The sequence below is a fragment of the Vipera ursinii genome, assembly GCF_947247035.1.
Source record: "Vipera ursinii genome assembly, chromosome: 17".
NCBI classification, from domain to species: domain Eukaryota; kingdom Metazoa; phylum Chordata; class Lepidosauria; order Squamata; family Viperidae; genus Vipera; species Vipera ursinii.
The window spans coordinates 7112851-7134731 of record NC_139530.1 but is presented as its reverse complement, the minus strand read 5'-3'; the positions used below and the strand labels follow the sequence as shown (position 1 = coordinate 7134731).

Below are 21881 nucleotides of genomic sequence, written 5' to 3'. Positions count from 1 at the left end.
CTCGCCTCCAAAGATGCCCCCTCTGCTTCTCCCAGCCTCTCCAGGGCTGGAAACGGCAGAATATCGCCACAGGAGGCCTGAAAAACAACAAGAGGCTCGGCCGTCTATCGCCTCTCCTCCCAAGGCAGCGCCATCTCGGACTCCAGCTTCCCACTTCTCACACCAGTTTTTGTGGAGTCAAATGCAGGACCCAAAAACAAATAACCAAGGTTCACAGCAGTTATTATTTATTCATTATCCACAGGAGGAATTTCCCTCCATAAAATAGTGGGAGGTATCCCACAAACAAAAGGATGCACTCATATTTATATATTTCAGGAAAGAAGGAAGAAACTGTTGAACATACCTATGAATATTTAATAGATAATGTCATAATTAGCAACCCTCAGATTCCTTCAAAGAAAGTGTTACTGGGTAAATAAAAAAAATCCATCACAGTTTTCATGAAATGTATTGAGAAATAAGGGTCTTATTGTTGCCCCATTCATTCCTTCTATATTTTAATTTTATTAACACATTCTAATTCCTCCAACAAATTGGTTTTCCTCACAATCTTCCAGCTCTTTAATTACTTCTAGAAAAATTATTGGCCCATTCATGAATAGAGAGGAACTTGAACCATTTTCTAAGTTTGGCCTCTTGGAACATGCTGAGAGTTGAAATTCCTCTGTGTCACATTTCCACATTTCTTCTGGCTGTAAGCTGCTCCTTTGTGTTCAGGTCTGGCCTCAGAATAATAATATAGCACTTGGGGATGAAGATGCAGCACAGCAGACCAGCACTGGAGGCCAGAATGGAGAAGACCTGCACAGCCACCATGAATTTCCCTTTGGTGCTCAGGTAAGTGGGCACAAAAGTCACCCAGACACTGCTGAAGATCAGCATGCTGAAGGTGATCAGCTTGGCTTCGTTAAAGGCCCCAGGAAGATTCCTGGCCAGGAAAGCCACCGTGAAGCTGATGGCAGCCAGGAAGCCCATGTAGCTGAGGGTGACGTAGAACATGACAACGGCCCCTTCATTGCATTGCAGGATGATCTCTGCAGGCTGGGAGTAGAGGTCAGAGTCAGGGAATGGGGGAGAAACTCCCAGCCAGATGGAGCAGATGATCATTTGGACAGCAGAAGAAGAAAGAATGATGGAGTTGGCCAAGCTCTTCCCCAACCATCTCTTTGCTCGGTTTCCTGGTTTTGTGGCTAGGAAAGCCAGCACCACCGTGATGGTTTTGGCCAAGAGAGAAGAAATGGCAACTGAGAAGATGATGCTGAAGAATGTTTGTCGGAGAAGGCAGGTGGCTTTCCTTGGTTGACCAATGAAGAGAGAAGGAGACAAGAAGCAAAGCAGAAGGGAGACCAGGAGGATGTAGGAGAGGTCCCGGTTGTTGGCTTTGACAAGGGGAGTTTCTCGGTATTTAATGAAGATAATTAAAACAAGGATTGTTTTTAGGAACAAGAGCAGAGCAAAAGAGACCAGGATGATGCCCAGATGTTCTTCATAAGACAGGAAGGTTATAACTTTGGGGATACATTGTACTCTGTCCATATTTGGATATTTATCATCTGGACACTTTGTGCATTTTTCCGTATCTGAGAAAGTAAAAAACCAGTATTTCTTTAATATTCTATTTTTTTACATTTCAAGAAATACCTTTTTTTGGAGAAATGTTCCACGAACATTTTTGAAGATGTGTTGCTTAACCATTCAACAACACAAAAACTGATAATATAATTTTCTAATACCTATGTAGCTACAGTATCTGAAATTGGAGGATTTCTAGTGTATTTTGAATAAACAAAAAAGAGTTGAGCTTCAATGCATGTTTTAATTTGCACTTTCATCAAAATGCTATGGATCCATGTTGCACAAAACCTGACCTTTCTTTTGGTGTCACCCACCTTCCTGAGTGGAGATGGTCCCCTCTAGACAAGGAATGCAATCATAGCAGCAAACTGGCTCTCCTTCTCGAGCCCTTTTGACAAATCCAGGATGACAATTTTCCGCACATTTGGACTGAGGCAGAGACTAAGCAGAAGAACAAGGAATGCGAAAGAAAATACATCAGGATTCACCATCCATGGAAAATGAGAGAAGAAATGGACATTAGACAAGTAGATTCTGGGCTTCACTTAGGTAAATATGAAATCTCTGACTCCTTCCGATCAGGTTTAGGAGATTGGACCCTGGCAGATTCATTCCTTAGTTCCTCACTTTTGCTTATGGCATAACATAATAAATAATATTTCTACTTACCGTAATAAAGTCTGGAGTGAGGGAATTGAGAAAAGAATTAAGTATTAAGTGACAAACAATTGGTTCCTCCTATTGGTTGTATTAAAAGGCATTCCTCTAATTCTTTTATTATTATTATTATTATTATTATTATTATTATTATTATTATTATTATTATTATTATTATTATTATTTCTATACCGCCCTTCTCCCAAAGGACTCAGGGCAGTGTACAGGGCAATAAATTGCAATGTACAAACGTTAAAAGTAAAATTAAATTAATTTAACCCTAACAATAAATAGTTAAAAATAAACCCAAAGCCTTAGTCCAGGCCGGCCTGTTCAAACAACCAGGTCTTCAGATCACGGTGGAAAGAGCAAAGGTCAGGAGCCATCCGGTGTTCAACAGGCAATTGATTACAAAGGGCTGGCGTGCCCACAGAGAATGCTCTCCCCCTGGGGGCCGCCAGCCAGCACTCCCTGACCGACGGCACACTGAGGAGGCCCTCTCTGTGGGAGCGCACAGGACGAAGGGAAGTTGACGCCGGCAGCAGGTGCTCCCGTAAGTAATCCGGACCCATGCCATTTAGGGCTTTATAGGTCATCACCAGCACCTTGAATCTCACCCGGAGGGCAATTGGAAGACAATGCAGCTCGCGGAGAAGAGGTGTTACATGGGAGTATCAGGAAACCCCCATCACAACTCGCGCACCCGCATTCTGCATCAGTTGAAGCCTCCGAGTGGTCCTCAAGGGCATTACAGTAGTCTATCCGAGAGGTCACGAGCGCATGGGTGACTGTATGCAGGGCTTCCCGGTCCAGATAGGGCTGCAACTGGTGCACCAGGCGAACCCATGGCAAAAGCCCCCCTGGCCACAGCTCCTATGTGGTCTTCCAGACTAAGCTGTGAGTCAAGGAGGATACCCAAGTTTTGAGTCCTATCTATGGAGGGTAACACCTCACCCCCCATAATTAAAGATGGAATGAACTGAATTTCCCGAGATGCCAGTACGCACAACCACTCAGTCTTGTCGGGATTAAGCCGAAGCCTGTTCCTCCCCATCCAGACCGGAACCGCCTCCAGGCAACGGGACATCACATTGAGGGGATCACTGGGGTGGTTTGGGGTAGAGATGAAAAGCTGGGTATCATCAGCATACTGATGATACCCCACTCCAAAACCATGAATGATCTCACCCAGCAGTTTTATATAGATGTTGAACAGGTGAGGCGAGAGGACCGACCCCTGAGGGACTCCACAAATGAGAGGCCTCAAGGCCGACCTCTACCCTCCTGCCAACACCGACTGTGAACGACCCAGGAGGTAGGAGGAGAACCACTGCAAGACAGTGCCACCCACTCCCAACCCCCTGAGGCACCGCAGTAAGATACCATGGTTGATGGTATCAAAAGCTGCTGAGAGATCTAATAGAACTAGGACAGAGGAACAACCCCTGTCCCGAGCCCGCCAGAGATCATTCACCAGCATGACGAATGCCGTCTCCGTGCTGTACCCGGGCCTAAAGCCTGATTGGTACGGGTCCAGATAATCAGCTTCCTCCAGGAACAGAGGGAGCTGATGCGCCACCACGCTCTCAACAACCTTCGCAAGAAAACGAAGGTTGGAGACCGGACAATAGTTGTTCATAATAGCTGGGTCCAGGACAGGCTTCTTGAGAAGGGGCCTCACCACCGCCTCCTTCAAGGCGGCAGGAAAGCTACCCTCCCTCAAAGAAGCAGTTATTACTGCCTGGAGCCAGCCTTGTGTCCCCTTCCGAGCCGCATACACCAGCCAGGAGGGGCACGGGTCCAATAAACACGTGGTGGAGCTCAGCCTCCCCATAATCCTGTCCACATCTTCTGGAGTCACAGGATCGAACTCTTCCCAGATAACATCACCAAGACCGCTCCTGTCTCCTCTGTCAGACTCTGCCCAGTCGGTGTCCAGACCAGCCCAAATCTGAGCAATTTTGTCCGCCAGATGTTGGCTAAACTCCTTGGCATGACCCTGCAAGGGCTCCCCCCTCACCTCCTGATTGAGGAGGGAGTGGGTCACCCTAAACAGGGTGGCCGGGTGATTATCTGCGGACACGATGAGGGCAGTGAAGTGGTTAGACTTTGCCGTCCTCATCGCCGCGAGGTAAGACCTGGTAAATTTTCATATATCCATGGCTATGATGATCTAATTAAATTTTTGAATAAATTTGTTGACAAAGATTTATTAAATTGTTATTTTATTAGATTTATTTAAGTAGAATAAAATGGGATTAAGAAGGAAACTTCTGACCAGTAGGATCTGGAAAGGTTTCTTCCGGACTACACAAAGCCTTGCAAAGCTGCTCCCCTTTGATACTTGTTCAAAAGAGTCTCCCAGTTAAGATATAAAGGAAAAATTCCTCATAAATTGTAGCTTTCAACTTTAAAGCAGATGTTCTTTCTTGATTTGTATTTTTATATGTTAAATTCATATGGCTGCCATGCTGCTGAAGTAAGATTAAAGGTAAGGTGTCCTTGGCGCTCTCTGAGCTTGCTTGTTTGCTTACAGATGTTTCATTATTGAAACTAGAGAACATCATCCGTGCTAATGTTACCTAGTTTGGGTAATGAAATGTCTGCAAGAAAACTCTTCCCAGATAACATCACCAAGACCGCTCCTGTCTCCTCTGTCAGACTCTGCCCAGTCGGTGTCCAGACCAGCCCAAATCTGAGCAATTTTGTCCGCCAGATGTTGGCTAAACTCCTTGGCATGACCCTGCAAGGGCTCCCCCCTCACCTCCTGATTGAGGAGGGAGTGGGTCACCCTAAACAGGGTGGCCGGGTGATTATCTGCGGACACGATGAGGGCAGTGAAGTGGTTAGACTTTGCCGTCCTCATCGCCGCGAGGTAAGACCTGGTAAATTTTCATATATCCATGGCTATGATGATCTAATTAAATTTTTGAATAAATTTGTTGACAAAGATTTATTAAATTGTTATTTTATTAGATTTATTTAAGTAGAATAAAATGGGATTAAGAAGGAAACTTCTGACCAGTAGGATCTGGAAAGGTTTCTTCCGGACTACACAAAGCCTTGCAAAGCTGCTCCCCTTTGATACTTGTTCAAAAGAGTCTCCCAGTTAAGATATAAAGGAAAAATTCCTCATAAATTGTAGCTTTCAACTTTAAAGCAGATGTTCTTTCTTGATTTGTATTTTTATATGTTAAATTCATATGGCTGCCATGCTGCTGAAGTAAGATTAAAGGTAAGGTGTCCTTGGCGCTCTCTGAGCTTGCTTGTTTGCTTACAGATGTTTCATTATTGAAACTAGAGAACATCATCCGTGCTAATGTTACCTAGTTTGGGTAATGAAATGTCTGCAAGAAAACAAACAAGCTCAGAGAGCACCAAGGACCTCTCATGTCAACCCTGCACTACAAATATTCTCCTTTATTAAGATTAAAGTTTTCTGGATAGATTCTAGAACTCTAGTAAGGCTGAGGTGAGAACATGAGAACAAAAAAGATTATATTGTGTAGTTGGTTCTGGACCGCATGGCAAGGAAGAGACGGATGAGTACCGTACCGCATGACAGCTCTTTATTAGTGGTAGGTGCGTACTGAACAAAGGGGGTTACCTGGACCCCTTATATACCTAGCCAGGTACCACTCTGGCCAATCCATCCATCCATATCTCCCGCCGAAAACCCTTCAGCCAATCCAGCCAGAGTACAGCGCCACCTGGTGGTACTTGCAGAGCTGCTGCTCACACACCCCATACATAACAGATTAAGTCGCAAATCTTTGACTGCAACAGGTGGGACAGGAGTGTGAGTCCTGTGTCAGAAGGAGATATTTCTAAGGCCCCTCCGGTTATCCAAGAAAAGGTCCTTTGTGTTGAAGAGCTGCAATTAGGAGACTCCAACTGGCATTGAAAGACAGACCTACACTTAATATTAGTTAAATCTGGAGACTCTTTTTCACCCAGAGGGACTGAAGGTAAGTAAGACTCAAGATAAACAATGCCATTCAAGAGATTTTCAGATGAAGAGCCCTCTTAATAGCCAAAGGCCAAATCTAAGTAGACTTTCCTATCAAAATCTTTCTCCTTACTTCTGTTATCAGGAAGACCTTTTCTTTGAATGAAAGTTGTGTTTAGGTTTTTCAGGTTTTTGCATCAAGGGATTCTCTCACTGTCACTGTCATTTTATGTGAAGTGAAAGTCTTGGACCTCCTTCCTGGGGGCAGAAGCCCTATTGCTCCCCCCAGTTGGGAGAAAGACAGATATGGCTAACTTTGACCAGGTTTGGATTCCTTAAAAATATCACAGACCATGGACCTGACCATTCAGGGAGCCATTTCCCAATGGCCTCTCCCTAAGATGAAGCTTCTCTCCCAATGGGACCACCAGGAGCTCCATCCAGTCATGATTCAATTTCATCACATTCAGTCCAAACCTCAATTCAGGAATTGTTCAACTGAATTCCCTCCTACTTTGCTATATGAGGAAAAAGAACAAGCAAACCTGAGGCTATTAACAAGAACCTCCAAGAACTTGAGGAGTTCTCATCCCAGGTCGGACATGGCTGAACCAGCTAGAAAAAGTCTTTGTCTGAAGGATATATTAGTCAATAGTACTGAAGCCTCCCAAGTGGTCGATAGGAAGAACAACTGTAAGGTTTCTGCTCCCCACGTTCAATTCTCAGGGAAGTTCATTGACCCTGCTGACTAGCCTCAATCCACATGAAATCGGTCCTAAATATTTGGGGGGGGGAAGAGGAAAGGCAACAAAATTTCTCTGACCTTCTTGAGCAACTTTAACCGTGAAAGAGCATCTTGGTGGATACTAAGTCTCTGTCTTTTCAAAGTCCCCATTAGCTGTATGATGGGATCCTCCTTGGGGAAAATCAAGCAGCTCAGGATTCCCAGATCTGCTGCTATATCTCCATTTTGATCCAAGTACAGTTTCATATCAGAAATATTGCAAAACTCATTCTTCTGCAGAAAAGGATGGAACTACAATGGGAACATCCAGGAATTTTATAATCTGAAACCTTTTTTAAAAATCCCATTTAGCCTTTACACATTTGAATCTTTCTTCTACAGTTGTCTAACATCAAAGCATGCTTATTTAGAAAAAACAGTTGCTTTTGCTATCTTCATAAATAAAAAAGAAAGGTTCAGCAAAATTTCTCAACCATATACTGGCAAAATATATTTTAATAAAATATAATTGATGCAATTGGTAAGTTATAGGGACCACTCTAGAGCAGGTGACAAAAAAGTGTATCATAGAAAAAAACGATTATTCATAAACACCTAGAAAACATCAGGTTAATTATGAGAAACTGTTCGTTTAGTGACCATGCAAAGTTACAAGGGCAGTAAAAAAATGAATTATGATATTTTTTCACATGCTCATAGCAGCATCCCAGGGAATTAAATTAAATTAAAATTTGAATTCTTGGCATCTAGTTATGATGGTGTTTGAGGCGCACTGCCTTGCGCAGCCTCTTCCAGCGCCTGCGGGAAGCTGCAGAGAAGCTCAAGGTCTCTGCAATGGTGCTCCAGAGGGAGGGAAGGGGGGAGAGGAGCCCAGGCACAAGGGAGGAGATTCCGGCTGAAGGAGGGGAAGAACCTGCTGAAAGGAGGAGCCGTTCCAGAGCTGAGCCCTTAAAGCAGAGCACTTCAGCCCCCCCCTTCTCTGAAGATGCAAAGACTGAGCCGCCATCAGCCGGAGAAGCTTTAACTGGGATTCCTGCAGAGAGGAGGGTTGGTGTCAGGACCCACCCCAATCCACGTCTTAGGAAAGAAGAACTCTTGGAGACAGGATTGTCCAAGCAGGAGCTTTTACTAAAACACGATGGTCAGTGGGAAATTTAGACAGGATCTGGAAACTGTTGCAGATTGATACTTTTAAAGTGTCCTCAAATAAAACCCCCTCCCCTCAGTCCATTTGGTCAGTCCTGGATCAATTAAGGTTCAGGTGTCAAAACCTTCCATGGGAAGAGGGATCTTCCATGCCTTTATGACATTTACTTCCTTCCTATCAGATTCTAATCGGAGATACAAACCAGAATCTCTCGCCCCACCCCTCTTTCTTTGTTCTTCTCAGCTCAAAGGCTCTTCCCCTGGTCTTTCATGACAGCCTCCAGGCAGACTGAATAAACAACCTTGCACCTAATGGATAGGGATGTCCAATTAACATTTTCTCTTCTCCTCCTTGGGAATGGCAGAATCCAGAAAGAGGGGTGTAAGATTTGGGAATATACAGATAGGGATTTAGGAATGGGATATAAATGGATTCTGACAGTTGGGCTAGATGGTCTCAGGGTGTCCTTCAGAGTTACAGATGTAAAATTCTACTATGCTAATCACAAACCCAGAAAGACATGAGTGTGTTTTAAAATGCATACATCCTTTTAAAATTAGCAGTGTTTAAAAACCAAAATTTATCTGTTATGGTGCCTGCGGTTTGCAATATTGTATCTCTAGCAATTAGATTGGCCAAACCTGTTGATCTTTTGCAGCATAAGTAGGTTGAGATGGTTCCCCTCCTTCCCCTCTGGATTCCTTCTCCAAAGGAACCAAAATTAATGGATCCATATTGGGATCCCATACCTGCCATGGCTGCAGCCTTGGAGCCCCCAGCCTCTCTTCGCCCTCCTTCCTTCTCCTGCTCGATCTGGAGGAATAGGCGACATTCAAGGCCTGGGCCAGAGTCTTCATGATACTGTAATCATGGGGGTCATTTGGGATCCTTTCCCTGTTCCTTTTCTCCTGGGTCTCCAGTGGGGCTTTCTGGGTGCATCTTCTCCGGCCTTTGACAGAAAAGACGTGCTTGGAAAGAGAACAATGGAAATAGTGATCTCGAAATGGATCTTCCACAAAGAAATGGGGTTGAAAGGCAACATCCAATGGCCTCTCATTTGGCAGAAAAGTAAAGCTCCAAAAACTATGGATGTACTTGAAAAGTCTGTGTTTTTGCAATTCATATATTGCCAAAGCTGTACTGATCCAGACTTTCCCTTCAATGGGTCCTGTCAAACGCCTAAGTGCCAAATGGAAAGGATGAATTCTGTCCATAATGTCAGTATATTCCAGGAAGTGAACAAAGACATTGACGTGTCTCCACTTAGTGAGGGCATCCCTGAGGGCTGATTTATGTCCAGTTGTTGAGAACAGTTGTGATATAACCACACAAATTCCATTTCTGACAAGCATAGGAGGGAAAGTCCTCATGAAATTCTCTCCATTATCTGTGTCCGAAGCAAAGAGGCCAATCAAGGTCCATCTAAAATGGAGGAGCAGTTGGACAATTGCTGGGTAGTGGAATCCTTTTTTGGGGAGCATCTGGTGGAAAAAGGGGAATTTCCTTTTATCACTCAGAGCCTCTGAAGCAGTACTAAAAATGATCTGAAAAAGCAATGAAGAAAACTGTGTTATATTGGGGGGGTCGGATAGTCCAAAATATTAGCTTTTATTAAATTCAACTTGGTTTTGATGAATAAATTAAATAGATAATAAATTGAATACAAGAAACAAATGAAATAAAAAAGAATAAATAAAGGGCTGTATTATATGTAAATGTTTAATTCTAACTGCAGTGTCAACATATTGCTTTAACACAAGTATCCCAAAAGGTAGTTGGTCTAATATGCAGTGCAGGATTCTGATCTCCCTTTCTTATGCAGTTGACATTCAATATTCCAGATTCTTGGTGAAGCAATCTTTTGACTTTTTTCTTTTTATTTATTTCTATCCCACCTTATTATTTTTTCATTCATTCTCTAGTTATATAAGACATGGGGAGGTCACAGCTCCTAATATAATTTGTCAGTTACAGAATCCAAGAGGGCCTTATTTGCAATATTGCATGTTCTAACACAGAGAACTTTGGGACTCTGTCAGGTTCCAGAGGTTTAACTGTACACCAAGAATTACAGCCATGTGGAAAAGAAAGGACGGCCTCTTTGAGTTCTGTGGCATGTCAGGATGTAGCAAAAAGCATCTGGTCTTAAGCAGTTCTTAAAAGTAGGTAAATACAACCTCAGACAAACAACAACACATGACATATTACACCATGTCATCATTTATTTCACAAAAAGAAAGGCAAAATGGAGAAACCGTGTGTGAAAGACGAAGCATACCCTGACTGCTTCCATAGGTGTGAAGAGGCCAAGAGGTAGCCTGGTGCTGCTGATCAAGTGACATTGATTAATTGATCATCATCAAGTGTGACTGCCTCTATAAAAGCCAAAATTTCAGGAGTTTGCCGGTCTCCAGCATTGAGTTGTGTGTTAACCCAATGCCAAAGAGTGAAAACATCAGCAATGATCTTGGAGAAGCAATTGTTGCTGCCTATCAATCTGGACAGGGTTACAAGGCCATTTCAAAACAATTCAAAGTCCATCACTCTATAGCGAAGAAGATTATTCACAAGTGGAAAACATTCAAGGCAGTTTCCAATCTGCCGAGGAGTGAACATCCCAGGAAGTTCCCCCAATGCTCAGAGAAAACCGGGGCTTGTGGAAAGGGCTTGGATCAGGGCCAACAGTCTGAGCTCCAGTTTAAGGGAAATCAATTTCCTCCATCATATTTCTCCATTTACTGTATCAAATGCTGCAGTAACTTCTATAAAGCCAGAAAACCATGATTCATCAGACTGACATATTGTGTAATTAGCTATTTCAAAAGAAATCTGTTGTCAATATTAGATTATTAATTTATTGATTAATTATTATACAACTGTGTGAAACCTTTTCCTCTACTTAAAACCTTCTTGTTCTTCTGCAAGGAATGTACTTTTGTTCTACCCAGTCTCAAGTTTACTTAAGAGGAACATGGTATATATTTTAGCCATAATATCCATAACCTGTAATTGCTAGAGCCCTATTTATTCCGTTTTGTTTGTATAAAGGAACACTACTATTGCCAACGTGAGTACAACTGGGTATGTCAGGTATTATTTCTATGTGAAAGTAAACATGCCAATAGCTCACCCACTACTGGGGATATTTTTTGAATAGCCAGGAGAAAGTCCTCTACAGGAACCTTACTGCTTTTCAGGCCTTTTAATTTAATTTAAACATAAACATAATAGAAAAAAAAACCATAATTGATATGTTTGCTAATATGGGGAAAAGCACCTCTTTAATTCTATGTAGAAGACATGCTTGGATCTGTTGCTCACCACCATCCTACACAGAGAATAACACACACAAACCTGGGGGACTTTGTGGGTGTCTGCTAATGTTGACGTCTGGATGGAGATGTCCCTGTCAGCTGAATCAAGAAGAGCCAAAATGTTCTCCTTCCTTCCACAGCCGTAGTTGGGGACGTTGGCTTCTCCAGTGGAGAGAATGTCCAGCAAGGCATCTGAAGTGAGGAAAGTGTTCAAAGAGTTGTCATGGATGTTGTAGCCAAGTGTGAGATTGTGCAGGAGCTGGGGATTTTTGTTGACCACTTGAATGGCGAAAATAACTTGAAGGGTGGATGAAAAACCATAAACCTTACTGTAAAAAAATGTTCATGTTATTATCATCAATAGCAACAACATTTTAAAAAAGCATTTATTCCTTTTTGTCTCCACAAGCCTACTGAGTCTTAAGCCAATATTGATCCAAAACCAATAATCAGTTATACAAATAAGAGTGAACAGGGAGAGGAAAATAATCTGGATTGCCTTTGGGTTTTTATAACCCCATCTCTGGATTTGAGTCTCTTCTACAAAGTAAGAAAAAAGAGGAAATCAAAATCATCCAGGAAATTAGAGAAGTCCTGTAATATAGAAGCAAGTGAAAAGATGAAGAAAAGAAGGAGAGTGTTAGGATTAGAAAATGGGGGGAATGCAAATCCATCACCTTGAACGACTTACGATGGAGATGGAACAAAAGGAGCCATGTTGAAAGGCAATATTATATTCGATAGTTCATTTACAGTGATGACTACACCAATGAGATGGTCTCCTGGCCTGTAAAAGCTCCATGGTTTATCTTCATCCTGGTGCTCCAAACTCAGCGGGCATTTCCTTCTAAGCTTCCCAGAGACCGGCTGGGACACCAGCAGCATCAGAAGCAGAAGCAGCAGGTCCATAATCCACAGGGCTTTATTAATCCTCCTCCTGTTTCTAACACCAACAGCAGAGAACAACTGGAGGAAGTCAAAGCCCTCTCAGGAGGAGGAGATGCCAGAGACTTTCCTGACAGAAACAGAGGAACACTCAGCTTCACCTGACAGGAGAGAGAGGTACGATCGAGAGCAGAGCCCCGGCCTGTCCCAAAACGTGTTCCCTCAGAGATTGACCTGAGTAATTTATCCTTTTCGGATACAAGATCCTTTGCTTATGGCTTCAGTCTGATGTCTCCATCAAAGGCACAGAGATCTCAGAGACCCAGGTGGTCACAATTACAGTGAGAAGCAACTTCTCCTCTTGGGATCCTGAACTTCTTCTAGGCTCCATGTGCAGAGGAGACACTGGAGAAAAGCATGTTATGAAAAAAATCACAGACACACTCCTGGGGGTTCTGCTCTGTTGTGGTTGTGGTCCTTCCTGTCAGGACATGTCCAGAAAGGGATGCTGGAGGAAGGTAGCTCAATAACAAGGGAACTGATGTCTTCTGTCCTTCAACGTGGTCTCCTTGTCTCCAGAGACTGCTGGGGAAGGTCACCCAGGGCTGTGGAGGTTGGTGCCTCTCTAGGCTGGTGACCCTTAACTCTTGCGTTGCCTCTTTTCCATCCACCAAGGAAGCAATCAGACCCCTTGGATTCTGCCCAATGTGAAGAGTGGGGACTGTTTGGGATCTTCTTTTATAGCAGAACTTCATAGATTAATGATAAATTGCACCTGATTTCAAAGTTCCTTGTGCCTGAAGTGAAGTTTTGTTTCCCCTCTTTTCTAAGCAATATGCATTTTGGGATGAGAGGCAGGAAAGTGACAGCCTGTGGGCTGCATCGTTGGCTGAATGGGGAGAAGGTCATAGAGTTGGTGGAAGGTTTTTTTTCCCTTCACACTTTCGGCATTGTCTTTTCGTATCAGTGTAAGATTCTTTGTATTTTGAAGTTTCTTTCTGGTTTATTAAACCAAGAATGGACTGAAAGGTCTGAAGCTGAGATGTATTAATTTATTTATCAAATTTATTGGCCTCCCATCTTCTGGCAGGGTAACTCTGCAGGGCTTCCAAAGGTGGAGGCGGTTCCCACAGCCAAGATGCTGCAACCTGTTTTCTGGACACCTGATTTTTGGAGATATGATGCCCCTCCCCCCTCTGGTTGTGTGAATGCACTTGGTGGGGGTGCATTCTGAGGCGGTGGGGGGAGCCCCTTCCCCCCAAAAACTCCAAGGGCTTTGAAGCTGCTCTTGGGGCACCTGTGTGCCCGGTTTATTCGGATCAATTGTCCACGGATTGGGTCTCTTCTCTGGATGAGGCGCCCTGATGTGTCCACCTTTGCCTTGGAGGGAGAACTGGGGAGGGGGCTGAGTGGGGGGGATCTGAAGGAATGGGCAGGACCCTCCTTATGGCGAGGAACAGATGACAGCCCGTATCTCAGGCACCACCGTCCGTGCCTGGCTTACCAGGTCCTCCATGGCTCTGCGTTCAGGCTGTCTCAGAGAAGAGCAATGAAGATGATTAGGGGACTGGAGACTAAAACGGCTAAAGGACCTGGGCATGGCTCATCTAGTGAAGAGAAGGACCAGGGGAGACATGATAGCAGTCTTCCAGTATTTGAGGGGCTGCCACAGAGAGGAGGGGGTCAATCTATTTTCTGAAGCACGCAAAGGCCAGACAAGGAATAATGGATGGAAACTGATCAAGGAGAGATTCAACCTAGAAAAGAGGAGAACTTTTCTGAGAGAACAATCAACCAATGAGACAGCTTGCTTTCAGAAGTTGTGGGAGCTTCATCACTGGAATTTTTCAAGAAGAGACTGGACTGCCATCTGTCAGAAATGGTGTAGGGTCTCCTGCCTGGCCAGGGGGTTGGACTAGATGACCTACAAGGTCCCTTCCAACTCTGTTATTCTAAGTACATTCTAAATACATAGGAGAACCTTCACTGTGTTGAAGGAGGATCTCTCTGTTGTTGTTGTTAGCTGTGAAGTCGTGTCTGACCCATCGCGACCCCATGGACAACGTTCCTCCAGGCCTTCCTGTCCTCTACCATCTTCTGGAGTCCCTTTAAGCTCACGCCTCCTGCTTCAGTGACTCCATCCAGCCACCTCATTCTCTGTCATCCCCTTCTTCTCTTGCCCTCAACCTTTCCCAGCATTAGGCTCTTCTCCAGTGAGTCCTTCCTTCTCATTAGGTGGCCAAAGTATTTGAGCTTCAGCTTCAGGATCTGACCTTCTAAAGAGCAGTCAGGGTGGATCTCCTCTAGGACTGACCGGTTTGATCGCCTTGCAGTCCAAGGGACTCGCAGGAGTCTTCTCCAGCACCAGAGTTCAAAGGCCTCAATTCTTTGGCACTCAGCCTTTCTTATGGTTCTACTTTCACAGCTGTTCTGGATGAAGCGGATTATCTAGACCCGTACCAATCGGGTTTCAGGCCTGGGTAGAGCACGGAGACGGCATTGGTCGCTCTGGTGAATGAGCTCTGGAGGGCCCGGGACAGGGGATATTCCTCTGTCCTAGTCCTATTAGACCTCTCAGCAGCTTTCGATACCTTCGACCATGGTATCCTGCTGCGGCGTCTCAGGGGATTGGGAGTGGGAGGCACGGTTCTTCAGTGGTTCTCCTCCTATCTCCTGGGACGTTCGCAGTCGGTGTTGGCAAGGGGGCAGAGGTCGACCTCGAGGCCTCTCACTTGTGGAGTTCCTCAGGGGTCGGTCCTCTCGCCTCTCCTGTTCAACATCTATATGAAACCGCTGGGTGAGATCATTCGTGGTTTTGGAGTTGGGTATCATCAGTACGCCGATGATACCCAGCTTTTTATTTTGACCCCAAACCACCCTAGTGATGGCCTCGACATGATGTCCCGTTGCCTGGAAGCGGTTCAGGTCTGGATGGGGAGGAACAGGCTTCAACTCAACCCTGACAAGACTGAGTGGCTGTATGTACCGGCATCTCGGGATATTCAGAATATTCCATCTCTTTCTATGGGGGGGTGAGCTATTACCCCCCGTAGATAGGGTTCGCAACTTGGGAGTCCTCCTAGATTCACAGCTTACTCTGGAAGACCACATAATAACTGTGACTAGGGGGGCCTTCGCCCAGGTTCGCCTGGTGCGCCAGTTGCGGCCCTATCTAGACCGGGATGCCCTGCGTGCAGTCACTCATGCGCTCGTGACCTCTTGTTTAGACTACTGCAATGCTCTCTACATGGGGCTACCCTTGAGGACCACTCGGAGGCTCCAACTGGTACAGAATGCGGCCACGAGAGTTGTGTTGGGAGTCTCCCGATACTCCCATGTTACACCTCTGCTCCGTGAGCTGCATTGGCTCCCAGTTGTCTTCCGAGTGAGATTCAAGGTTCTGGTAATGGTTTTCAAGGCCCTACATGACATGGGTCCGGAGTACCTTAGGGATCACCTGCTGCCGGCGTCAACATCCCTCCGCCCAGTGCGCTTCCACAGAGAGGGGCTCCTCAGGGTGCCACCGGTCAGAGAATGTCGTCTGGTGGCCCCCAGGGGGAGGTCCTTCTCTGTGGGTGCCCCGGATTTATGGAATTGGTTGCCGGTTGAGCTCCGGCTGGCGCCCGACCTTCGCTCCTTCCGACGCGATCTGAAGACTTATTTGTTCGAACAAGCCGGCCTGGCCTGATGGGGGATGGGTTGGGATTTTAATGTTGTTTTAAATGTATTTAACCTATTGCTGTAGCTTGGGCATTTCGTTTAATTCTTTTTTAACTTTTGTATTTTTGTACTTTTATATGGTTGCCCTGTTCACTGCCCTGAGTCCTTCGGGAGAAGTGTGGTATACAAATAAAATTATTAAATTAAATTAAATTAACTGGGAAAACCATGGTGTAGTGTATGCTCTTAAAGCATACACGGAATGTCAGCACAGCAGGGGGCTGGAGAGCTCCAGGCTATTACCGCTTTTGGCAGGAAAGCCTGAATAGAGCAAGTCGTTGATAGCCCCAGGGCATGGTCAGCTCTGGCGGGAAGCCAGGGTTTAAATCAATTGGCCACCTGCTCTGGCGGGAAGCCCAGGTTTGAATCTATTGGTCGCGATTCACCTGGGCAGGTATAAAGAGACGCCAGGTAACCCCTTTGCCCCAGCTTCATTCCTGATCCAATAAAGAAGTTACTACCCAGCTCAAGTGTCCGTCTCTCTGTGTGACCACGCGACATTGCACTGGCGACGAAGGTGGGATCCTGCACCGGACAGCGCTAGCCACGGATGGAACCCTATTGGCAGCCCTGAGACAGCGGAATGGCACAACTGGGTCAGTATCCCCTTTTCAATAGCAACCACCCCGAGGAGTGGGAAGCCTTCGTGGGACAGCTCGAGTGCTACCTCAGGGCAAACGGGGTGAAAGATGACTGACAGAGCGGCGGCGCTACTCTGCAGCTGCAGGACGGAAACGTACCAGCTGGCGGTTGGTCTCTGCTCGCCCGACGTCATCCACACCATCGGGTACGGCGATTTGCTAGCGAAGCTGACCGAGCACTTCAGGCCTGAGACGTCCGAAATCATGTGGCAGTACTGCTTCAAGAAACGGGATCAGCGGCCGGGTGAGTCTACCAAACAATACATGGCCGCCCTAAGGCAGGCAGCCCGTCTTTGTAACTTTGAAAATTTAGAGATCCGGCTGCGGGATCGGATCATCTGTGGGCTAAGGGACCGGAAGCTGCGGCAGAAAATTTTTGCGAAGCAGAAGTTAACCCTGAGGGACGTCCAGGAGGAGTCCCTAGCCTGGGACACGGCCGAGGAGTCCGACGCGAGAGAGAGCAGAGCCATCCACCAGTTGAGCGGTTGCAGAGAAGCAGAAGGCGCGGAAGCCGAAGTGGACGCCATACATCGACAACTGCGACCTGGCAACTCCAACCAAGACAACGTGAGGGAGCCACGACCAACCGTGGCGGACCTGAGGTACCAGGAGTGTGGAGCGAGCGGGCCCCGGTTCTACCCAACTCCCTGGCTACAGCGCGAACCGGCCCCGGTCTACCCAGCATTGCAGTTGCGGACCCCAGTCTACCCAGCACGGCAGCTGCGGACAACCCCGGTCTACCCAGTGTTCCGGCTGCGGCTCAAACAGCTCCCGAGCTACCCGTTGCACAAGCTGCGGAGGACAGCATCCCCGGTCTACCTGCTGATTCAAGTCGGCAAAGTGTCGGGCGTGTGGGAAAACCGGGCACATCGCGGTGGTCTGCAGGAGCAAGCAACGGGACAGCCTGCACGAAGTGGAAGCAGAGTTCCAGTTTGCTACAGGTACCAGGGAGCAGTTGCCAAGACTGTCGGTCAGCCACACAGAGGGACGGCCAGCCGTTTGTTTAACAGGGGGCCCTCCGACACTCACCCCAAAAATAAAATTAAGGGTGAAGCTGCAAGGGATTCCCTGCACGATGGAACTGGACTCAGGGTCATCTGTGTCAATCATCTCCGCCAGAACGTTTAAAGACATTTGCAAGCGGAGGGGCCAATGGGTTCCCTTGAGGCCATCCAGGCTGACCCTCTCTGACTTTCAAAACTCACCCATTAACGTTCGGGGGGGAGGCGTCGGTGTTGGTTCAGTACAAGGGGTTCGCGGGCAAATTAAGCGTGTTGGTCGTCGAAGGGCAGCGAACCAGTCTTGTGGGGTTAGGGTGGTTCAAAGCGCTGGGCATTGGAATCACGGGGATTCACCAGACGCAGAGCTGCCTCTCACTTGAAGGTATCTGCAAGGACTTTGCGGATGTGTTCGACGAGCAGTTAGGGAGATACACCGGTTCCCCAATTTCATTTAAATTAAACCCCCAGGTTCAGCCCATCAGAATGAAGGCTAGGAGAGTCCTGTTTGCGCTAAAACACAAGATAGAGCAGGAATTGGATAAGCTGGTAGACCAGGGGGTGTTAACGCCAGTCGAGGGAGCAGAATGGGAAACCTCCATCATAACGCCACTCAAGGCAAATGGCGAGATTAGAATTTGCGCCGACTATAAGGGGACCATTAACCGAGCGTTGAGTGCCCATTCCTATCTCCTGGGCCACTCGCAGTCGGTGTTGACGGGAGGGCAGAGATCCACCCCAAGGCCTCTTGCTTGTGGAGTCCCTCAGGGCTCGGTTTTCTCGCCCCTCCTGTTCAACATCTATATGAAGCTGCTGGGCGAGGTCATTCATGGTTTCGGGGTGGGGTATCATCAGTATGCTGATGATACCCAACTTTTTTTCTCCACCCCGAACCAACCCAGCGATGGCCTCGCTGTGATGTATGCTGATGATACCCAACTTTTTTTCTCCACCCGAACCAACCCAGCGATGGACCGCCGAGGCGGTCCAGGTCTGGATGGGAAGAAACAGGCTTCGTCTCAATCCTGCCAAGACTGAGTGGCTTTGCGTACCAGCATCTCGGGCTAACCAAACTATTCCACCTTTAATGATGGGGGGTGAGGTGTTACCCCCTGTTGATAGGGCTCGCAACTTAGACATAGACAGTTGCGACCCTACCTGGACCGAGATGCCCTACGCACAGTCACTCATGCGCTCGTGACCTCCCGTTTAGACTATTGCAATGCTCTCTACATGGGGATGCCCTTGAGGACCATTCGGAGACTACAACTGGTGCAGAATGCGGCCGCGCGAGTTGTGATGGGGGTCTCCCGATACTCCCATGTAACACCTCTACTCTGTGAGCTGCATTGGCTTCCGGTTGCTCTCCGGGTGAGATTCAAAGTGCTGGTGATGACCTATAAAGCCCTAAATGGCTTGGGTCCGGGATATTTGAGGGAACACCTGCTGCCAGCATCAAGTTCCCTTCGTCCAGTGTGCTCGCAGAGGGAGGGTCTTCTCAGGGTGCCACCGGTAAAAGATTGCCGCCAGATAACACCCAGGGAGAGGGCCTTTTCTGTGGGTGCACCTGCCCTGTGGAACCAGCTGCCTGTGGAGCTCAGGACTGCCCCTGACCTACGCTCATTCCGCCGGGACCTGAAGACCTGGCTCTTTGAGCTCTCTGACCCAGGCTGAGAATTTTAACTGGGGTTTTATTTTCAGGGATAATTTAATCTTTTAATTCTCTTTTAACTTTGTATTTTATATTGATGTGATTTTAAAATGCCCTGTAAACCGCCCTGAGTCCTTCAGGAAAGGGCGGTATATAAATCTAATAAAATCTAAATCTAAAATTCCTACCCGGTCCCCGCGGTAAGCAGCATCCTGGCGTCCCTGCAAGGCGGGGCGGTGTTCGCAAAACTGGATCTTACCCAAGCTTACCAGCAGCTGCCGGTAGACCCAGAGGCTGCTAGAGCACAAACAATAATCACACACAAAGGGGCGTTTCGGGTAGACCGGTTGCAGTTCGGGGTCAGCGTAGCTCCTGGAATCTTCCAGGAGGTGATGGAAAGGACCATCAAGGGAATACCAGGGGAATACCTTACTTCGACGACGTCCTAATTACAGCCAGCTCCGAGGACGTTTTGGCAACCCGATTGAAAGCAGTGCTAGAGAGGTTCAGGGATGCAGGGCTGAAACTCAAAAGGGAAAAATGCAAGATTGGGGTAACTAAGACAGAGTTCCTGGGGTTCAGGATTGATGCTCAAGGCATCCACCCATCTGCATCCAAAGTCAGGGCAATCAAAGAAGCCCCGACTCCCAAAAACAAGACTGAGTTGCAGGCATTCCTGGGCCTCCTCAATTTTTATCATGCATTCCTGCCACACAAAGCAACAATTGCAGAACCTCTACACAGGTTGCTTGACAAGCAAGCAGCCTGGGACTGGACTGACGCACACACAAACACGTTCAAAACACTGAAGAACCTGTTAGCAGGTAATGCTACAGTCACGCTCTTCAGGGAAGACCAGCCAATCTGCCTTGCATGCGATGCATCCCCTTATGGGATTGGGGCAGTCCTCAGCCATTTAAGGGAGGATGGAACTCAGGCCCCCATCACCTACTACTCCAGAACCCTGTCAGCTGCAGAAAGAAATTACGCACAGATAGACAAGGAGGCACTGGCCGTGGTTGCAGGAGTGAAGAAATTTCATGACTACCTAGGGAATTCCTAATATACACTGATCACAAGCCTTTGTTAGGGCTATTCACAACGGAAAAGCAGAAACCACAAATCTTATCACCCAGGATGTTACGCTGGTCCATCTTCCTGTCAGCATATTCATGCAAGCTGGTACACAGGCCAGGCAAAGAGATGGGGCACGCAGATGGCCTCAGCAGACTCCCCCTAAGGGATACTGAACCGGACCCCGCACCTGCTGCCCAAATATTGGCAATATAGGAGCTGCCAGAATGCCCCCTCAACACAAGGGACATAGCCACAGAGACCCCTAAGGACAAGGTTCTGAGCAGGGTACATTCGTGGGTGAGCAGTGGGTGGCAGGACAAATCACCGGGGCAAGAGTTCATTGCATACTTTTCCAGGAGGCATGAACTATCAACACACAAGGGATGTCTCTTGTGGGGGAGTAGAGTAATCATTCCCACAAGGCTTAGAGATAGAGTCCTTCAGTCACTGCACGAGGGCCACCTAGGAGTGGTAAGAATGAAGGCCCTTGCAAGGAGCTACCTGTGGTGGCCAGGGTTGGACAAGGAGATAGAAGGGTTAGTAGCCGGGTGCTACACGTGCCAGAGGTCACGGCCAGAACAGCCACATGCACCAGTTCACAAGTGGGAGGAAACACACACCCCATGGTCCAGGATGCACATAGACTATGCGGGCCCTTTCCAAGGACACACATTCCTGGTAGCAGTAGACAGCCATTCTAAATGGCTGGAGGTAGTGCCGGTGGGCAGCATGACCTCAGCAGGAACCATTCAAGCATTAAGGGGGATGTTTGCAACGCACGGTCTGCCAGATGTGATCGTGTCAGATAATGGAACACAATTTACCTCCTCGGATTTCCAGGTGTTCCTGAGGACCTTGGGGATTAGGCACGCCACCTCGGCTCCTTTCCACCCGGCCAGTAATGGGTTGGCAGAGCGATTCATGCAGACAACAAAGGATACCCTCAAGCGCATAGTGCAGGGGAATTGGAAGCAAAGACTGGCCACCTTCCTCCTACACCAACATGCAACACCCTGCACCGCCACAGGCAAAAGCCCAGCAGAACTCAGATGGGGCAGACGCCTCATAACAACTCTGGACAGGCTTCACCCAGACAGAGTAGCAGCAGACGCCGGGACCCCTAACATCAAAACAATTTTCAACACGGGGGACCCCATCTGGGCTAGGAACTATAGCACAAATCATCCATGGGTGCCAGGGGAGATACTAGAGCAAACAGGACCCCTTTCCTACAAGGTAAGGGTGGAGGGGGGACTCCTATGGAAGAGGCACCTGGACCAGCTGAGGAAAAGGGCTCCTGAAAGGGTTGTTGAGGACACACTGGGGGCTGAGGAGGAAGAGCCAACACAAACACAAACTCAAACACAAACACAAACACCCCAGGAGGGTTACCAGAGGGGCACAGTGGCATCCCCACCCCAGGCAGGACACTGACAGAGAAACCAGGTAGTCACCAGAACCCAGCAGAACACAAAACCCGGGCACCGCAACACACACACATCACAATCCACCACAACAA

General features: G+C 47.2%; 1 protein-coding gene and 1 long non-coding RNA gene across 2 annotated transcripts in view; one reads left to right on the top strand and one right to left on the bottom strand.

Annotated features, from left to right (window-relative positions):
- Positions 1 to 21881, top strand: part of LOC310647961 — a 57235-nt gene that overhangs the window by 30826 nt on the left and 4528 nt on the right. The window lies entirely within an intron of this gene.
- LOC310647994 (vomeronasal type-2 receptor 26-like) lies at positions 673 to 12299 on the bottom strand (the record flags this gene model as incomplete). Its single annotated transcript, XM_083375626.1, has 6 exons — positions 673 to 1583; positions 1893 to 2019; positions 7008 to 7220; positions 8826 to 9620; positions 11431 to 11719; positions 12082 to 12299. 6 exons carry the CDS (start codon positions 12297 to 12299, stop codon positions 673 to 675), a joined length of 2553 nt encoding a protein of 850 aa, XP_083231752.1.